General features: G+C 38.3%; 1 protein-coding gene across 4 annotated transcripts in view; it reads left to right on the top strand.

Moving 5' to 3' along the window:
• The window catches only part of LOC127842707 (biorientation of chromosomes in cell division protein 1-like 1), a 47,615-nt gene extending 37,462 nt beyond the window's left edge, over positions 1–10,153 (top strand). For 3 of the 4 annotated variants that reach the window (XM_052372383.1, XM_052372384.1, XM_052372381.1), the window contains 5 exons: positions 2,203–2,380; positions 2,819–3,083; positions 3,305–4,168; positions 8,420–8,644; positions 8,900–10,153. In XM_052372383.1, coding sequence (XP_052228343.1) covers positions 2,203–2,380; positions 2,819–3,083; positions 3,305–4,168; positions 8,420–8,644; positions 8,900–9,845 — 2,478 coding nt within the window. In that variant the 3' untranslated portion in view covers positions 9,846–10,153. The remainder of the gene's footprint in view (positions 1–2,202; positions 2,381–2,818; positions 3,084–3,304; positions 4,169–8,419; positions 8,645–8,899) is intronic. The other variant, XM_052372382.1, reaches the window with a different exon arrangement.
• Positions 10,154–21,736: the final 11,583 nt, after the last annotated feature.

Genomic DNA, 21,736 nt, shown 5'->3' with positions numbered 1-21,736 from the left:
ACATACATTGCACAAACAAGTCCTTTATATGCATCTTAACTGGAGATTCACAAACACTAACACTTTGTTGAATAGTCAGAAAGTTCTGCGTAATGACATTGTTTTCATGACCACGTGTTGTATTGTGTACATTTTATTTCGCACAAAGTGTAACTAGGAACGGCGCCGTACTGTCTTTTGTTCATTGTCAATTAATTCAATACACGTTAATTGGTCTCCGATATAAACTTGTTTTGCTTACAAAGCAATTTGCATCAATTTCTATTTTACGTTTCGTCGAAAGTGGAATGCCAAAATCGGACAGCGTACGTTGCGACATTCTAAACACGAATGATAAGTGGTACCAGTTAGATATTTTTGTAAAATTCATATCTGTGTTTGCCAATTAACATATTTTGACAAGTTACAAACGGGTCATAATGTTCTTAATTGAACCAATGGTGCAGGCCTACTACTGTTACAACAATTAACAACTTTTGGCCAAACAGGGTCCAAGACGGGGTATCAACTTCTTTGCCGACATTCACACGTTATTGTAATTAAAACATCGTGACAATAAACAAGCACGTTCTCCAATTAAGCGCGGTCTGCCTAACCGTGAACAGCAAACGTGTTAAGATTGTCGTCTGCTACAATTCATCAACACACATCTACTGTGAGCCTGCGCCAATTGTATTGGATAGGAGGCGGAGCGTTATTTTAATCACCAGCTTTAATATGAGCCTGCGCCAATTGTATTGGATAGGAGGCGGAGCGTTATTTTAATCGACAGCTTTAATATGTCACGGGTTGCTATTTTCGGCGTATGGCCAATTTTCAGGAAGTACAGTGGACGTCATGGGGTTTTGTAATCGGCGTATGGAAACAATTATCGGGCGTAATATACGGCCGTACGCCGCTTAGTGCAAGCCCTGTAAATTAATATTAATTTATTTGCATTAAATTGAAATCAAATCAATATTTTACAGATACAACTGGTGTTTTTTTTTAAATTTAATTACGCGTAAAAATAAATGTTTTGATATAACTGAATTATGCATGAAATGCACAATTTCCACGTGAATAACATCGAGGTTTTCATCAAGTGTCCTAAGTAACTGTGCACGATTGTATCCGGACCGATTAGTGTTACAAAGCCACTGAAATTATCGATTGATATTGACACATGGTTATTCACGCATGACGTATTCACAACCGCGCGAATCTTCGCTGATAATAGTTGGCTTAGAAGCTTGGTTAAAAGGCAATTAAGATGTTATCAATAAGGTCGCGCACGGCGAAAAACAGGGCGGCGGCCTTTGAAAAGGGCAGCGTGGCGCTGATTTGCTTTGAAAGGGGCAGCGAGGCGCTTCAAAAAAGCGGCGTGGCACCGCGCCACGCTAAAACGGCCTGGATAAAACACTATAGTGACAAATTTACATTAGAGTTAATTACAACACATTACTTATTTACAGATGGCAATATCTTTGTTATGCCCAATTTTTATTATTTAGGTAAGGGACTCTTGTACTCGTTGTAAAACTATAAAATTCCTTTGAAATAAAATATTTGTGTGAATGCTAAATTAAAAATATATATGATCACTTATCAATAAAATTATAAAATCAAGTAGATCATCTACCAGTATTGTTAAAATAATTGATTGAAAACCAAATTTTAAATAAAATCCTCATTCTGAGTTAGAACAACAATGAATTGAGCTGTGCTATGGGAAAACCTGGCTTAATGCATGTGTGGTAAGTATCATAGCACATAAGTATGTGCAGTTTGGGGAAAAGCCCTCTGTCAGGACTTGATTTTTATTTAGAAGACATTTCCTTTCAACAACCAATTCTATAGAAAATTTCTTCCCTGATTAGCCTGTGCATTAAGCCTGGTTTTCTTCCCTGATTAGCCTGTGCATTAAGCCTGGTTTTATTCCCTGATTAGCCTGTGCATTGAGCCTGGTTTTCTTCCCTGATTAGCATGTGCATTAAGCCTGGTTTCTTCCCTGATTAGCCTGTGCATTAAGCTTGGTTTTCTTCCCTGAGTAGCCTGTGCATTAAGCCTGGTTTTCTTCCCTGATTAGCCTGTGCATTAAGTCTGGTTTTCTTCCCTGATTAGCCTGTGCATTAAGCCTGGTTTTCTTCCCTGATTAGCCTGTGCATTAAGCCTGGTTTTCCCAGAGCGCTGCCAATTTCTTTTTGGTTATTCTCCACACAGATCCATCTCCTGGAGATCCCACTGCCAGATGAGGTCGGGCCTGAAGGTCATAACCAGGTTACCATGGAGACACTAGACTTTACTGAGTATGCCAACCAGGGAGAGCTTTTGACTACGGAGGATGGACACACCTACCTGCTACACACCACAGGGGATGCACACATAGAGTACACTGAGGGTTAGAGCCAATGTCTTTAATTCGTGACTTTTAGTAAAGCTTATAAGAAGCTATTTATTTGGCTATTTATTATCAAACATATAATTGTGATTTGCTGTTTTAAAACAATAATTGTACAATTTTGTTATTGTGCTTATCTTGCATGATTGTTTCAGTCAAAGTGATATCTGTTTGTATTGTTATTTGTCCAGAATACTACAATAGGAAAACAGTGAACTTATCATTTTAAGCAAATTTTAAGTGAGAAAACTTATTTGAAAGCCCCATATACTAAAAATCTTAGATATATGAGTCTCAAACCTTCACATCAATTAACTTTTAATTAAAGTAGAGTCTTTTGTCTTTTGATAGCATAACTCTTCGCTTACACTACAAAGTGTGTTAAATTACTTGTGCTGGACTGTTGGCTCTGTTCATGATATCATAGCTTTTTATCAGGTGATACGTACGAAGGGGATTCACAACTGGTTGAGGTCACGTCTGCAGACACTGCTGCTGTCACAGAGAATGTCCGTGTCACGCGTAGTCGGAGCAAGGTTGGCGATGATGTTAAGAGTAACTCCAGCGAAGTCTCTGATAAAACTGACCAAGCAGAGGGAAAGAGGAAACGGAAGCGCACTTCAAGCCAGTCTGAAGCTGTCGGCAGTGAACCAGCCTCGAAGAAACAACCACCTTCCGGCCAGGGTGAAGGGAGACAACTTCGGTTTGTTTTGACTTGAAAGATAGTGTTCTTGAATTGAAAAAATAACCTGATAATTATACGTTTTGTTGAAAAGATTGCAGTATCTTCAATTGCATGTCTTTTATTTAAAAATGAAATTTCTTCATGGCTTTATTTAGGAATGTATAGCCATACACAGTTTTTATTTTGAGTGGATCTAAAGCTTAAAGCTTTAATCATTTAAAATCATATTGTTGATTCAGAAGCAGTGACCCTAAAGGAGACAGGGCTGACCCCAAGACATCCAAGAAAAGCTACAACACGGATGACCTTTACAAGCCTCGTCACTCATTCTCCCGCAAGTCTGTCACCAGTCCACCCCCGCTACCTAACGAGCCACCCCCACCCCCCACGGAGCCCTCCCCACCACCACTCCCACCCCTGCCTCCACCCCCAGCCGAAGGGGACATCAGCCTGGAAAAACTCGCCCTGCCTCAAGCCCCGGCTTCACCAAGCTTTTCTGAGGATTCCGAGTCGTCCAGTGGAAGTGTTATTTCTAAGGCAATCAAGAAAAGGAAAAGTTTGTCACGATCAAAATCCAGGTCACCGAAGCGAAGTAAGACGTCAAGTTCGCGTTCCAAGTCACAAGAGAGCTTATCAAGTAGGTCTAGTCGGTCTGAAAGGAGATCCCAATCTGGAAATTCAAAATCAAGCCAGTCTTCAGAATCTAAGAAAAGAAAATCAAGTAGAAGTAGGTCAAGGTCGCGATCCGGATCTCGGTCACTTTCCTCCATCAGCAGTGAGTCAAGGTCAGGTTCATATAGCAGGTCAAGGTCATATTCCAGGTCGAGATCACACTCAAGATCTTCAACAGGGTCAAGGTCAGTTACTCGCTCAAGATCAAGGTCAATTTCTTCGATATCATCGAAAAGGTCGTCTTACTCAGACGATTCAGAAGCTGAAAGGAGGAGAAAAGCTAGACCAGTGGAGGAAGTGGATTTTGGTGAAGCTGCCAAGAGAGCCCGTCAACTGATAGTGCCACCATTCGGACCGAGGGGACCCATGGGGCCTATGGGACCAAGGCCACCCTTAGGTGCAATGGGACCCAGGGGACCTTTACCACCTGGGTGAGTGGTTTGTTTGCTGTATGGGCAACATTAAATTGCCTAATCATTTGTTTGTGTATTAAAATAAACTCGTAATGTATAATAAGATTTTTTTTTATAGTTCAAATTACTGTTGTCTTTGAATAAAATTATTGTCAAAATAATGCTGTTGGTGTTTTTAGCTCACCTGAGCACAACGTGCTCATGGTGAGCTATTGTGATCGCCTTTTGTCCGTCGTGCGTCCGTCGTCAACATTTGCCTTGTGAACACTCTAGAGGCCACATTTATTGTCCGATCTTCATGAAACTTGGTCAGAACATTTGTCCCAATGATACCTCAACCGAGTTCGAAACTGGGTCATGTTGGGTCAAAAACTAGGTCACTAGGTCAAAAAAAAGAAAAACCTTGTGAACACTGTGGAAGTCACATTTGATGCTCAATCTTCATTTAACTTTGTCAAAATGTGTGTCTTAATGATATGTTGGTTGAGTTAAAAAATGGTTTCGGTCCATTGAAAAACATTGCCGCCAGGGGGCAAGGCAGTATTCCTTATATGGCTATAGAGAAACCTTTTGAACACTAGAAGTCAAAATTTTTGCCCAATCATCATGAAACTTGGTCAAAACATTGGTTTCATTGATATCTCAGACGAGTTCGAAAATGGTCCAGATCGGTGAAAAAACATGGCCGCCAGGGGACGGGGCAGTTTTCTCTATATGTATATAGTGAAAAAATGAGAACGCTCTAGAAGTCACATTTTTGGTCCAATCTTCATGAAATTTGGTCAGAACATTTGTTTCTTGGATATGACGGTTGAGTTTGAAAATGCTTTGGATCGGTAAAAAAACATGGCCGCCAGGAGGCAGGGTAGTTTTGCTTATATGGCTATAGTTCAACCTTGTTAACACTCTAGGAGTCACATTTATTCTCCAATCTTCATGACACTTGGTCTGAACATTTGTTTTTAGCTCACCTAAGCTCAACCTGCTCATGGTGAGCGTTTGGGATCGCCTTTCGTCCGTCGTGCGTCTTCAACATTATACCTTGTGAACACTCTAGAGGCCACATTTCTTATCCGATCTTCATGAAACTTGGTCAGAACATTTGTCCCGATGATACCTCGACTGAGTTCGAAACTGGGTCATGCTGGGTCAAAAACTAGGTCACTAGGTAAACAAATAGAAAAACCTTGTGAACACTGTAGAAGTCTCATTTGATGCCCAATCTTCATGTAAATTTTGCCAAAATGTTTGTCTTAATGATATGTTGATTGAGTTCAAAAATTGTTCCGGTCCATTGAAAAACATGGCCACCAGGGGGTGGGGCAGTATTCCTTATATGGCTATATTGAAACCTTGTGAACACTCTAGAAGTCACAATTTTTGCTCAATCATCATGAAACTTGGTCAAAACATTGGTTTTATTGATTTCTCGATGAGTTCGAAAATGGTCCAGATCGGTGAAAAAACATGGCCGCCAGGGGGCGGGGCAGTTTACTCTATATGTATTTAGTGAAAATATTTGAACACTCTAGAAGTCACATTTTTGGTCCAATCTTCATGAAATTTGGTCAGAACATTTGTTTCCTGGATACGACGGTTGAGTTTGAAAATGGTTCAGATCAGTAAAAAAACATAGCTGCCAGGGGGGGGTCTTTTTCCTTATATTTATATAGTAAAAAAGCTTGTGAACACTCTAGAAGTCACATTTTGTGCCTAATCATCATGAAATTTGGTCAAAACATTGGTTATGTGGATACCTCGGACGAGTTTGAAAATAGTCGTGAACATTTGAAAAACATGGCCATAATAACAGAGGATTATTATGTTGATGATTGGTTGGGGGTGAAGTGCAACAAATGTATTTTTGCCATCTGAAAACCCTTTATTAAATTATCTCAAAATTTTAAGTAGTAATATTAATTTCACAGAAAATTACTTTGGGGAGAAACAGTTTAGAGTCAGGCCCCAAATTCCTGTGCTGGCCACTTTTCACACATTTTGTTGCATGTAATTTAATGACTGCAGACCAATGAAATAACCATTAGCCACAGCAGGTACCTCATTATCTCTGACAGTTGCTTGATGCCTAACCCCTTGTTTACAGCCCTTTGCAGTGAACAGCATGGAACAGCAATTGCTATACAGTGGTATCAATATAGAGATAAACACATAAATACATCTGTCTGGCATTTATTTTCATATAAAAATCAGCATGCTGACTGCATAAAAAGAACAGACTACAACATTGAAGCAAGCTCTTGAAATAGCAAAATTATGTACTTATATATTTCCAAGAAAGGTTTATACAATATATATAAATTTAATGGGATGATATTTCTTAGCTTTAAGTACAGTGATGCCTGATTGAACTTACTCAAATTATGGCTATTATTTAACTTATAACTATCACAAAGTCCCAGTGTATATTATGAGTATCAAGAAGAAAAAGGAAAGATATGTACGTAAAAATATCCTTTACAGCTTAGGCAACAACTGTTGTCAAAATTCAATTATATTGATCAATAAAAAATAGATTGAAATATTCTCCAACTTTACTGTTGAACATTTATGACAAAAAACAATCGTGTCTACATGTACACATATCATATCACAGATATACTTTGTTCAAGAATTAAAGAGATAGAGAAAATGTACTTTAAACCAACTATTTGCGATACTTATGATATTAAATGCAGCTTGTATTTAAGAATAAATTTCACAATTAAAATGCATTTTAGTTTTGCATTGGTTGTAAATAAAGAGTAGAAGCGTAGAGGAATTGTTTACAAACAACACTTACAAATGTGAATAATAAACAAAAATTAACTCTTAAATGAAGTATGAAAATTAATTTTAAATCATAAATACAGATTGATATACAAAAGTCATGTAGGCCTACATGGATGATATGTGAAATACAGTATTATGTGAAAGTCAGAAATACCATTATTCTAATTAATTTTATATACAGACGTACGTCATGTATGATATGTGAAATGCAGTATTACTTGAAAATCAGAGTATCATTTTTATGCCCCCCTTCGAAGAAGAGGGGGTATATTGCTTTGCACATGTCAGTCTGTCGGTCGGTCGGTTCGTCCACCAGGTGGTTTCCGGATGATAACTCAAGAACGCTTGGGCCTAGGATCATGAAACTTCATAGGTACATTCATCATGACTCGCAGATGACCCCTATTGATTTTGAGGTCACTAGGTCAAAGGTTAAGGTCACGGTGACCCGAAATTGTAAAATGGTTTCCAGATGGTAACTCAAGAACGCTTTGGCCGAGGATCATGAAACTTGATAGGTAGATTGATCATGACTTGCAGATGACCCTTATTGATTTTCAGGTCACTAGGTCAAAGGTCAAGGTCCCAGTGACCCGAAATAGTAAAATGGTTTCCGGATGATAACTCAAGAACGCTTAGGCCTAGGATCATGAAACTTCATAGGTAGATTGATCATGACTCGCAGATGACCCCTATTGATTTTCAGGTCACTAGGTCAAAGGTCAAGGTCACGGTGTCTCGAAATAGTAAAATGGTTTCCGGTTGATAACTCAAGAACGCTTATGGCTAGGATCATAATACTTAATAGGTACATTGATCATGACTGGCAGATGACCCCTATTGATTTTTAGGTCACTAGGTCAAAGGTCAAGGTCACAGTGACAAAAAACATATTCACACAATGGCTGTCACTACAACGGAGAGCCCATATGGGGGGCATGCATGTTTTACAAACAGCCCTTGTTTTAAATAACTTTGAATGGAAAAACAGTGAAAACGTATTTTAATAATAGAGGACACTAAGTCTGTACTACCACCTGTCTGCTCAGCACTCATCCTCTTTTGAAGATTTTACACTAAATAATCAAACTATAAAGCGCAAGTTTATTATGTACGCCCGTCTGTATGAAGTACTTTTAATATTTTGAACTTCACCTTCCCAGAATAGTTTAGTTCCTTTGGGTCTCAGGTGAGCGCCTTATGGCCCATGGCCCTCTTGTTTTAAGATTTCATGTCAATTTACTGATCTAATTCCTCTGTCTTAACTTGCTTTGCCATTCAAAATACACTATGACTTTGCCCTTTATCAAAATAAGCTCTGAAATGCCCATAATATAGCCTACATAAGATTTGTCCATAATCAAAATACACTATGAATATGTCCATAATAAAATACATTACGACTATGCCCATAGTCAAAATACACTATGAACGTCACTAATAACTACATGATAACTTTCTTTCTTTTTGTACTTTCAGTGCCTTCCCAATGCGAGGTCCCATGCCACCCATTATCAGGGGTCCACCGCGTGGACCACCCATAGGACGGGGTCGCTTCCCATCTCCAATGCACATGGGCCCAGATGGCTCCCCACTGCGGGTACCAGGCATGTCCCCAGGAAAGCCATTCTTCTCCCCGGGGCCAAGGTTTGTGGCCCCAGACCCCTACTGGGAAGAGATTCCAGGCCGAGCACGACCATTTGAGTGAGTAGCGCTCATTTTGCCATTATTTTAAATATCTAACATTGAAGCAGTAATAATCATTTTTTATATACTAGTATATGTACATGTTGTGAACAAATTGTCACAGATAATCAGCCTAGTTGGTTTAAGAACTGTAAATTAAACTGCAAGCCCATAAATAGAGAAGTTAACCAATTTACTTAAATCAAACATGAGCTCCTTGCCAGTATTCTGATTGCATGAAAATGGCAAACAAACAAAATGCAATACTTGCAGATATGGGGAGGATGACTATTATCCCCCAGAAGATCTGCATGAAGGTCCAGGCAAGACAGGCGTAACAGAGCGTGGTACACTGTACCGTGAGGATGCCAGTCCCTCACCGCCTCCAGAACGACGACCAGTGTACTCCCCACCTCCAGTATACCGGGAAGGCTCGCGTTCACCGCCACTGCGAACTGGAATTACAGAGCGGGGTACCCTGTACAGAGAGGATGCCACCCCATCGCCACCTGTTCCCCAACGCAGGTACATTGAACGCTCACTGTCACCAGAGTTTGGCGGTATTGGTGGTAGGTTGAGGCATCGACTGGAATCACTCACACCATCCCCGCCTCCGATAATTCAAAGGAAACGCACGCGAAGTGGACGATCATTTGAGTCAATATCCCCATCACCGTCGCCACCGCCCCATCCCACCATGTCCAGACGCCAGTCTGTGTCACCACCTCCAGTCCGCCACCAGAGAAATACGCCGCCAGTTCTGAAACGAACTAAAATCCACACTGCAGCTGGCACCCCGTCACCGCCGTCTTCCGGAGAACTCACGCCATCTCCCCCTGATCTACGCAACCTTGGAGGCTCTCCTGGTTCCCCTGTGAGCCCTGGACCACTGGGCCCAGTCTCACCACTCTCTGGCGGGGCCCCAGGCTCTCCCATTGATTCGGATGAGTTCGGTGTTATTGAGGAAGTCCCAGTGCGGAGGTCCAGCAGGCGTCACAGCAGAATGGAACTACAGGAGATGGCGGCTTCTGGCTCGTCCTCTGGTGATCTCCGCAATAAAGCAAGGGCTCAGATGTCCCCTGGAGATGCTGAAGAAGTGGATCTAGAAGACTATCCTGTCCAGACGCGATCCAGCCGTAATGCACCGTTGTCACCAGATTTGAGACCCCGACGATCAAAGTCAAAAAAGAAAAAATCTAAACATTCCAAAAGAAAGTAAATTCTATGACAATATTTCATAGATTTAAGACCCTGTGAAGTTTAATCAGCAGATTCTTTTTCATATTTATGTTATTATCAGTGCGTGACCATGCAATATAATGAACTAAAGTGATTCAGGCTGTACTCTTGACAGTAGCTTGTAGAGATTGTCTTAACAGTTTGTTATGCGTATAGGGAAAGGTAAACAGTGAAGTTATTGAATGTTAATTTTGTTGTAGATCAGAGGACATTTGTATGATTAGCCATGATAACTTGTGAGTTTTAGGGTGGCATCATTCTAACAATAAATGCTGTAAAAGTAAATAAGCGACTTAGTTTCCCTTGATAAAATTGAGTAGTAGTTCCATAGAGGGAGAAAGAGGGTTTAAAGATCGCACCGTCGATCTTTATCACCGTAGTCTCTAACTAATAGGCCACAGAGACGACTTTTAGTACTTGAACAAGATTCACTACATATTCAGTTCACTAAACAATATTCCAAATTAATGAATAAAAAGTATTAAAAACACAATAACATTGTTAAGAATCATTTAGAATATTGTTTTGGTGTAATAACTCATTTATTATGCCCCCCTTCGAAGAAGAGGGGGTATATTGCTTTGCTCATGTCGGTCGGTCGGTTGGTCTGTCGGTCAGTCCGTCCACCAGGTGGTTGTCAGACGATAACTCAAGAACGCTTAGGCCTAGGATCATGAAACTTCATAGGTACATTGATCATGACTCACAGATGACCCCTATTGATTTTGAGGTCACTAGGTCAAAGGTCAAGGTCACTGTGACCCGAAATAGTAAAATGGTTTCCGGATGATAATTCAAGAACGCTTATGCCTAGGATCATGAAACTTCATAGGTAGATTGATCATGACTAGCAGATGACCCCTATTGATTTTCAGGTCACTAGGTCAAAGGTCAAGGTCACGGTGACCCGAAATAGTAAAATGGTTTCCGGATGATAATTCAAGAACCCTTATGCCTAGGATCATGAAACTTGATAGGTAGATTGATCATGACTAGCAGATGACCCCTATAGATTTTCAGGTCACTAGGTCAAAGGTCAAGGTCACGGTGATCCGAAATAGTAAAATGGTTTCCGGATGATAACTCAAGAACGCTTATGCCTAGGATCATGAAACTTGATAGGTACATTGATCATGACTGGCAGATGACTCCTATTGATTTTCAGGTCACTAGGTCAAAGGTCAAGGTCACAGTGACCCAAAATAGTAAAATGGTTTCCTGATGATAACTCAGGAAAGCTTATAGCTAGGATCATGAAACTTAATAGGTACATTGATCATGACTCGCAGATGACCCCTATTGATTTTCAGGTCACTAGGTCAAAGGTCAAGGTCACAGTGACAAAAAACATATTTACAAAATGGCTGTCACTACAACTTAGAGCCCATATGGGGGGCATGTATGTTTTACAAACAGCCCTTTTTTTTTATTAAGTTCCCGACTCGCCTGTCAAAAACGTAAGATACTTAACATATTTTGGTAAAACGGCCGCGGATCCCAAAAAGTGTCAAGGTTATTTATAGCAATTTAGGCAAAGTGTCAATGATATTCGTAGCAATGTAGTCAAAGTGTCAAGGATATTCGTAGCAATTTAGGCAAAGTGTCAATGATATTCGTAGCCATGTAGTCAAAGTGTCAATGATATTAGTAGCAATGTAGGCAAAGTGTCAAGGATATTCGTAGCAATGTAGGCAAAGTGTCAATGATATTCGTAGCCATGTAGGCAAAATGTCAAGGATATTCGTAGCAAGTTAGGCAAAGTGTCAATGATATTCGTAGCAATGTAGGCAAAGTGTCAAGGATATTCGTAGCAATGTAGGCAAAGTGTCAATGATATTCGTAGTCATGTAGTCAAAGTGTCAATGATATTCGTAGCAATGTAGGCAAAGTGTCAAGGATATTCGTAGCAATGTAGGCAAAGTGTCAAGGATATTCGTAGCAATGTAGGCAAAGTGTCAATGATATTCGTAGCAATGTAGGCAAAGTGTCAAGGATATTCGTAGCCATGTAGGCAAAATGTCAATGATATTCGTAGCAAGTTAGGCAAAGTGTCAATGATATTCGTAGCAATGTAGGCAAAGTGTCAAGGATATTCGTAGCAATGTAGGCAAAGTGTCAATGATATTCGTAGCCATGTAGTCAAAGTGTCAATGATATTCGTAGCAATGTAGGCAAAGTGTCAAGGATATTCGTAGCAATGTAGGCAAAGTGTCAAGGATATTCGTAGCAATGTAGGCAAAGTGTCAATGATATTCGTAGCAATGTAGGCAAAGTGTCAAGGATATTCGTAGCAATGTAGGCAAAGTGTCAATGATATTCGTAGCCATGTAGACAAAGTGTCAATGATATTCGTAGCAATGTAGGCAAAATGTCAATGATATTGTAGCCATGTAGGCAAAGTGTCAAGGATATTCGTAGCAATGTAGGCAAAGTGTCAATGATATTTGTAGCAATGTAGGCAAAGTGTCAAGGATATTCGTAGCAATGTAGGCAAAGTGTCAATGATATTCGTAGCAATGTAGGCAAAGTGTCAATGATATTCGTAGCCATGTAGGCAAAGTGTCAATGATATTCGTAGCAATGTAGGCAAAGTGTCAAGGATATTCGTAGCAATGTAGGCAAAGTGTCAATGATATTCGTAGCAATGTAGGCAAAGTGTCAAGGATATTCGTAGCAATGTAGGCAAAGTGTCAATGATATTCGTAGCAATGTAGGCAAAGTGTCAAGGATATTCGTAGCAATGTAGGCAAAGTGTCAAGGATATTCGTAGCAATGTAGGCAAAGTGTCAATGATATTCGTAGCCATGTAGGCAAAGTGTCAAGGATATTCGTAGCAATGTAGGCAAAGTGTCAAGGATGAAACTTGAAAACTTGAAACTTGCTAATTTGATGAAACGCCTATTTATATAATTATATTCAATGGCGTTGTACAAAACATATATATGTACATAAAATCGATAAAAAATAAGAGATATTGATAATATTATGCAGCATTAATTAAAGGATTAATGATCTAAAAATGTGTGATATAAATAATATTGCTATAAGGAACTTAAGCAATAAAACAATACCGGCTACACTATTAAAACACAGTAAAAGAAAAATATTATGTAATTAATTCATATATTAACTAGAGTTAAGACAATAATTATAATGATAATATGAGCAAATATTTGGCAACATAAAGACAATGTTTTTCATTAACTAAAAGGATACGTAAAAGGATATTTTTGCACTCTGGCTGTCGGATCCCGCAGCTACCGGTCACCTGTCATACTTAAGGGCACTTCTTTTGGGTTTTAACCTTATTTGAACTATCGTGACTACAAGTCACAAATAGGCTGACCAAGTGTGACTACAAGACACAACTTGAAGGTTAATGTTACAGTGTGACTATAAGACACAACTAGAAGGCCTAAGCATGACTAAAAGACAGCTGGTTTATGTAATTCAATCATTGAGCAAAAAAGCCCTAATGATTCTTGATTACCAGTCACTTGTACAATAAATATCCTTTTCGAGCAAAGAAGCCCGCACAATTCTTTAATTGTCCTATGAGTCCTAGTGACAAATAAGCCTGCACAACTGAGTCGATTATTTTTTTAAATCACAGGTATTCAAATTAAAATAGGTGTAAAAGTCTCTGAAGAGAAATGTTTTGAAATTCCTTTTGAAAATGTTTATTGATGCGGAAGTCCGGATGCTTGATGGAAGGTCATTCCACAGTTTCGGACCAACAACTCCGAAACTCCTGTCCATGAAAGTTTTTCTCTTTGCTCACTGGTCTATAGTTGGCATAACTCAGGTCTAGTCTTATTTTCTTAAGAAGTGGTCTTACTATTGCCTGTTTAAATTTTGAAGGAAAAACTCCTTGACTCAGAGAGAGATTAACCAATTTTGTCACGAACGGTAGTAACTCGTTTAAAAATGATTTTAGTACTCTTGTTGGCAATGCATCTAGTTCGCATGATTTTGTTTGAAGATGATTGATGATCTTTTTCACTTCACCTTGGGTTAGATCCTCGAACATACCAAAACATGGTACTTCCTTGTGATCGGGTGTGAATTTTTCGAAACTTGCAAGGGCATCTCGAATTTTGTTAATTTTATCCAGGAAGTGATCGGCAAAAATTTTCAGCTATCGCGGTGTCGCTTTCACCTTCCGGCATAGGGTTATCGGTATTTTTTCCTGTTAATTCTGATACAAACTTGTAGAGTTTTTTAGAATCTCCGTGAAAATCAATTACTTTTTGACTAAGCGATCGTTTCTTCTCTGCATTTAACTCGAAAGTGTATTCTGGCATTTTTGAAAAGTTCTTATTGGTGTGGTTGTTTGTATTTTCTCCACATGCGTTCCAGTTTGCGTGTTTTACGTTTTAGTTCAAGAATGTTTTCATTAAACCATGGTTTTGGTGCACGACAGATTTTGTTTTTCTCAATGTATGGAGCGTGTTTATCAAGAATTCTACAGATTTCATCTTCAAATTGCTCTACAAAAGTATCTACTTTGTCTGCTGTAATTGACATTTCATTGAGGTCGTTAGTAAATGCGGAGTGGTCTATGTTTTTAAAATTTCGAAATTTTATTGTTTGACTCTTGATATTTTCTTTTTGTACCTTGGTGACGACTTTAACTACACAATGGTCCGAAAAGAAAGGGCCTGGTTCACACGAATTGATTTCAATGCCGTTTGTAGCCTCAGAGATTACTAGGTCGAGTGTATTTCCCTCTGTGTGTGTGTGCTGAAATTAACATGTTGTTCCAAACCCATTGCTACAAGAGAATTCTTAAATTCAGTCACAACACTGTTAGTTTTGTTGACATGCAAGTTGAAATCTCCAAGAATCCTAAGATTTGAATAGTTGGGAAAAATGTCCTCTATGAATTCGAAAAATTCTGTTAAAAATTGATGTTCAGTCCCTAATGATTGTGGTCTGTAAACGCCAATTACATTAATTGTAATGCTTTTGAGAATCAGTTGCCATATACCATGTTCAAATGTCCGGGTATTACTACTTGACACTTTTCGTACAGTAACCCCAGTCCGACAAGTTAAAGCCACTCCGCCGCCTGTTCTATTTGAACGATTTACAGTACTCATTGTATAACCATTTTGATTTAAGTCTGAGGTATCTATTTGGTGTAGCTTTTCATCTGAGAACCAGGTTTCTGTGAATACGGCAAAGTCGATTTTTTCTTCTCTCAGATATTGACCAATCAAAACATCTTTGTTTCTGACAACAGAATGACAGTTCAATGTAAGGCAAGATATTTTTTCGTTTAGACCATTTAGTGTATTGTATTTCTTGGGATATGAGAGGTTGTTTAAGTTTGCATCTGAAATGTTTTGTGTGCTGTGTCTTTTCAAAGATGTTACAGTTGGAATTTGTGATGGTAAACTTTGTAGATTATTAAAATTTACTCCACTATTTGTGTCCCATACACGTAACTCTTGATCTCTACCGCCTCGGGTACCTCTATATTTCAAAAGATTGTATTGCTTCAAAATGGTTAACGTTCCTTTGTTTGGTATTGTATGATTTCTCGACACTGCAGATAAATCCAATAATTGATCCTACACATTGTTATTGCAAGTATGTTAATCCGTTTAGAAAGTGATCACCACAGGTAAAATATTAATCCGTTGAGAAAGTGTTCACCACAGGAAAAATATTAATCCGTTGATAAAATATTCCCAAAATATTAACACAGATCAAATAGTTTCTACTAATATTCTACTTTTAGCATATCTTTTTTTAAAGATAAATTAAGTATTGCATCCGTCAAACATTAATGAATATCACTGACAAAAATCAAGTTTTTCCTCTCACTGGTATTCTCAAAATAATCCAAATTATGAGAGCACAAATTTTGGCAGCCTACACTTTGGCGCCCACTACTACTTCGTTGCAAACTAGGTCACTACAATGTATGTCACAAAAAAAAAAAATTGTAAACACTGTATAAGTCACATTTTATGCCCAATCTTCATATAACTTTGTCAAAATGTTTGTCTTAATGATATGATGGTTGAGTTCAAAAGTGGTAACGGTACTTTGAAAAGTTGAAGAGTTCAAAGAATCAAAAGTTAAATTTGTACCCGACAGGGGGGAAAACATGTTCGTTGTATGTAGTTCATAGCTATTGAAAGTAAAACTGTCCATGTTTGCACTTTCACATACACAGCAATACCATACGACTGAGGTTCTGTTAAGTTGGTCCATCTCTTTGGTGGCTATGACTTCACATGACTTCTGGTGCCAAACGTTACATTCATCACAACATACACCAATATGGGACCATGTAACTGGTTTTTGACACATACCGCATAGAAAGATTGATTCATTTCTAGGTATTGATTGCGGCCGACGAGGGCCAGGATTATCTTCGATGTCTCCAGCTATAATCAGGAGTAATAAAAATAAAGTTGATATGTTTATATTTTTAGCACTTACTGGGAAAACGATGGAGTTTCTCATCAATTTGGATTTCTAATTTGCAAAGTGGTTTAACAGGTTTGTACTTAAGCATTTCAATGATATCGAGCTATGATTGGTTGCTTATGTTTTTTCAGCTTTATGCATTGCATGATGTTAAACACAAATACAATAGTCAAAGTTGGAAGAATGGTCAAAACATAAAAGTTTCTCGAGGCGGCCATCTTGGAGGCAGCCATCTTGGATTTACACTCTGTGACCGAGGGGTGGAGAACCAGTTTCAGGGTTTTCCCCAGGCCATTTAAGCGCCCCTTGCCGGTGCGCTTGAATTTCGAAATCAGAGTCTTTGGGGCGCTTGAAATTTTCCGACCTGTGTGTGTTTCAGTGAAAGAAAGTGGAGATTGTAAAAAAACACAAAGGTTTCTCTATCAGTGTATCAATATTCCCTGTTTAAAAGAGCACACGGTACCTACTTTCACAAGTAATCGCCATAAACACCACATGGGGTAATGGATAATCCACTGATAAGAGAATAGCATGACGCGCGTTTAGATTATTCTAGCCACATTACACAGTCATTTAAATGCTGACAAGGATGTATCAGGTAACTTTCCAGTCGTCAAACTGTGATATTCATCGTCCAATCGGTTACGCGAATGCTTATGAGGGCGGGGTTAACTATCGACCATTATTTTTGATTGACGTCTGGCACGATGTAAAAGTTTATCGCAGCTTGATTAGCAAGAATTTTTACCATTTACGTAATAAAAAAGTACATTAAAGACGGTTTCGGGCATCATCATCACACCTTTTAATTAATACAAGAAATTGACTTTAAAAAGCTGCTTCTTTAAGGGTTTACAGAGACATTCTACAAAAATATTACTTCTAATAGTAAGTGGGTCTTATATATTGTCAAAACTTGCGGTTTGGTGGATCACACGCTCTCTTTGTAATTAGAAAAACTTTAAAATAGTTGAAATTTTGTCCTCCGTGAGAAAACACTACTTCTTCCGTTCACACATGCGCACTCCCTACTTCACAATGACGCGTCAAATGGCTTTGGTCCCGTTGAAAACATTATACAAATTTCCTTTCCGTTTGCGCTCTTAAGTGCTTGTTCAAATTCCTGTTTAACTTCGGTGATGTCACTCGGCGGGTCGGCGACACTGAAGACATGATTAGCAAATTAAGCCAATCAAGAGAGTAAAGTTTCATTTAATTTGGTCCGATAATTGGCTTCCGATTACGAAAAAACGGTACACATGAACGCCGTAAATCGGTGCCGCTCTCAAACGCTTTTGAATATTGCCGCGAAATCAGGCAAATTTGTAAAGCTTATCATTACCCGTCGATTAGTGTCGGTCCAATCGAGAACATCCTAGATATGGTCGCGCTATTTACGGTATTATGTAATAAGTTGACGTCGATATAACGTCGATGGCGTCGATAGAAAGATCCGCGACGTGTCAGGTACGCTCGACGCCATGAGACGATCACACGATTTATGTTTTATTGAGATTGGTACAGCACTTACGTTAACATTCGCTCAAGCTTTCGGATGAACCCGTTGATATAAAACATCAGATTGAAACAGTTTATATAAAGCTTCTGATTAAAACAGTTTATATAAAGCTCCTGATTGAAACAGTTTTCTATACATAGATGGTGACGTCACTACGTTATTGTCACCTCTATACTAAGACGCATCACATTCCTCTGGTTTGGGGATTTATGCTTCCGCCAAAGTAGGTCTGCGTTGGTATGAAAACGTTAATAATAAAAGAAAAATTGTTTTTTATTTTGTGTTTAAAACGGAATGTTGTTTAAAGAAACGTTATTTAATTATGTTTAAATGTGATTTTGAATCTCTTTAAAGACTGATAGCGATTATCACAAGCACGATTACCTGATCTACTTTCGCTTTCACTTTTTACTCGTAAAATAACTGCTACCCACAATTCCTTTCGCGTTAGCATTCCATACATAGATGGTGACGTCACTACGTTATTGTCAGTAAGACCGGTGTGTACACAATGCTTTATATAAAGCATCTGATCAAAACAGTTTATATCAAAGTACTGACAGTCCTGGTGTAACAATGCTTTTGAAGAGGATGGATATAAAACATCAATTTAAGTTGATCTATATCACCACAATTGTGTATGTTGATACGAACATTTTGGGTACGATAAAAAATTTGGGTACGAAACCTTTGCGTACGTAAGAAAATTTGGTACGAGAAAAAAATTGTGTACGAAACATTTTTGGTACGAAAAAAAATTAGAGGTACGGGGAAGTAATTCCCGTGGGCAACTTGACCCGTTGAGCGAAACTGGGAGGCGGGTCACATTCTCGATCAAATCTAACAAGAAATATCTTTAAACAGATAATCGGCGTGTATTTTTCTGTACCACTTTTCGTAAAAACTTTCTATTATAATAAAATGTATGTGGGTTATTAAAATTACATTTCAGCAGATATATACAAAACACGACATGATCGTTAATAATAATAACACATGTACATCATACCCACCTTTATTTCGTTGTTTACGCTCTTAATTTAATAATGTTATATGTTCGGACGTGATTTCACATGCCCATGGACATGGATATATGTTTTTTTCCTGTTGAATATGGTTTGTTAATTTAAGTTCAATAGGCATAGGCATGTTTGTTCATTAAGTATGGCAATACTTTTATGATGATTCTCGAAAGTAGGTATGAGCACATAGCGGACCAGGTGAGCTCAATCGTAAGAGCACTTGACTATCCGAGTTCGCACAGGAACATATGGATAACTTAGCTAACCAAAGCGATATGACCTTATACATGTATATGCTGAAATCTAACAATCGAACGAATTATCAAACATGGTATGTACACTTAGATGGTTGTGTAATGTCTGTTAGAATATCGTATTAAATATGTAAATTTAAAATGATTGTGCCCGCACTTGAGTTTTTTGCCTTGTTTAAGTCTATACGCGCCTAGGCTTCACCCAGTGGGTGTATTTGTGTTTTTCCAAGGTTATGAGTTACATCCGCGCCTGAGGCTGCATAATGTTGTGACCGGAGTGTGTCCAGCACTCCTACCTAATAAGCTTTGATTGACATTTGGGACGAATTTTGAATGATAGCTGCAATTTCCAGCTATTCAATTTTTTTACTGAAATACTTTTTTATATTTTTTTATATGATCTTGTGCTGCGGGGGGGGGGGGGGATAGGATTATCCGGAAAAAACACCTGTCCGGAATGGTGACCACAAAACAAAAACGCATGGAGCAGGAATCGAACCGGTGTCGTAGAGGTGAAAAAGCGAACGTGCTTACCACTGCGCTAGCGGGACGAACAACTACTCAACGAAATGTTGTTTTATCTATATATATATATCATTGCAGTGCAGCGTTTACAGGTTCGAAATTGTTCGCATTCTTTAGATTTGTGATCGCGTAAAAAGTTAATTTTACATGTTTTCATTCGCAATTTATTTACAAAATCGATTTCATTATCGAGGACAAATATCAAACAAAATAGAGAAAATATATAGTTGTTTCATTGGTCCATAAAAATAAAATGGATGTAAAATTACTATTTTAAAATTAAAGTTTTGATACACTTATTGAATCTGTTTCCCCAGAATATGCTGTTCTATAAATATTTACCTTTATCAATGATAATCAGCGAGGTATGCCGATTAGAAAAATCGAGCTATCTCAATCGGACCGGCTCGGTCTTTTACAAAGGTCGCCATTGTGAAGATTTTTTTTTTCGTGGTATGATTACTTAGACGATGCTTCGCAGCATCGTCAATAAAGCTTCTGATTGAAATAGTGTAAACAAAATGTCTGTGACAGAGCATTTTTATTTGAGCATCACCGGTACAAATATCTTAATTTATGTAAAAGCGGTTGTATAAACTACCTTAAAAAAGTAAGAGCTCTATTTAAAAAAGAGCCGTACTTCATTTTAAAGGGGCCTTTTCAAAGATTTTGGCATTTTTGAAGTTTGTCATTAAATGCTTTATATTGATAGATGTAAACATTTGATATGAAAAGCTCTAGTAAAAAATCAAGAAGAAAAAAATAAAATGTAACCCTCAGCAGGGCTCGAACCACTGACCCCTGGAGTCCAGGAGTAAAAGTTTCCTATTTAGACCACTCGGCCAATCTTACGGATTCAATAACGGATGTATTTTATTCTTTATATAAGCAATCCTCGTAGTTTCACAAAATATAACGACAGCAACAGTTCTCTCCAACTTATTAATTCGTTTCGCGTTGCAACGCTTTATATATAATTTGCAGGTTTTTAAATCGTCAAAAGATGTATATATTGGCTATTTTAGAGCATGGTAAATGTTCAGTATTACTGTTTCCTCACAAATATCACAACTACAACAAAAATGTGCGAATCTGAAACAATTTGTTTTCAATTTTGTCAATTTCCCCAAACGTGAAAAGGCCCATTTACCGGTAATTGAAAATATGACCAGATTATTTCTTTAAACAAATGTATCATCGTCGTGCCTTAAAACACCACGACATACCTCGCTGTCGATGAACGATTTGAAACTTTTTAAGATGCATAAACCATTTTTGAGATTGCAAGACATTTGGTTTTAAGAAAAAATATCTAAGTAGCAACGTACTCATGTCGTTCAACGAGCAATATTCCAACGTATTTCTCCTTGGGGGAACGCTAGTACATGTACAAATGTCTGATAAGCGCCATGGAGGCACATAGGCAGTGAAACGTTAAGGGCCCATGGCCCAGACCCCTAGTCGGCCTAATGAGTACTAAAACGCCCGTGGCCAGTCGAGTTCTCCCTTTTAAATTAGCATGCCAGTTACATATTTCCTTTTCTAGTTATAAAATTCATAATGCGGTGTTGCCAATACGACATTATCATTATCAATCTCTTGCACGACGGTCACATTACATTCACCTCTGTGTTGGGCTCAGAACGGACTATTGTTATGAAAGCGTCTCATTCATGTCATGATCATTCCAAGCGTTCATCAGTGAGGTTACAGTATACTAAACAATCTCTTGCACGACGGTTACATTGCATTAACTGCATTAAAGAAAACCATCTCATACCATGATATCTTATATCAATCTTAATTAATTATTATAAAATTGCTATGTTTTTTTTATGTTAAGAAACCGACATACATAAATACGTCGAAGCAATGCCTAACGTCACTCAATAAAAAATATGTACAATTGTTTACATTTGTGAAGTGCGTGGAATGATTACATCTGTGTAAATGGGCAATAAAATAGTTCCAAAGAGTTGCATTAAAACGCACAAGTTTTTGCACGATTTATCGTACATTTAAAAGTCATAGTTCTTAATTAATTGCATGCGATCTTAAATATCCATTCAAATATACATTGTATGCGTTTGTTCGGTTTTAGCTATTT

This window comes from Dreissena polymorpha, chromosome 8 (assembly GCF_020536995.1).
Source record: "Dreissena polymorpha isolate Duluth1 chromosome 8, UMN_Dpol_1.0, whole genome shotgun sequence".
NCBI classification, from domain to species: Eukaryota; Metazoa; Mollusca; class Bivalvia; order Myida; family Dreissenidae; genus Dreissena; species Dreissena polymorpha.
Note: the sequence above shows the minus strand (reverse complement) of the source record. Positions and strands in the feature narration are given on the sequence as shown.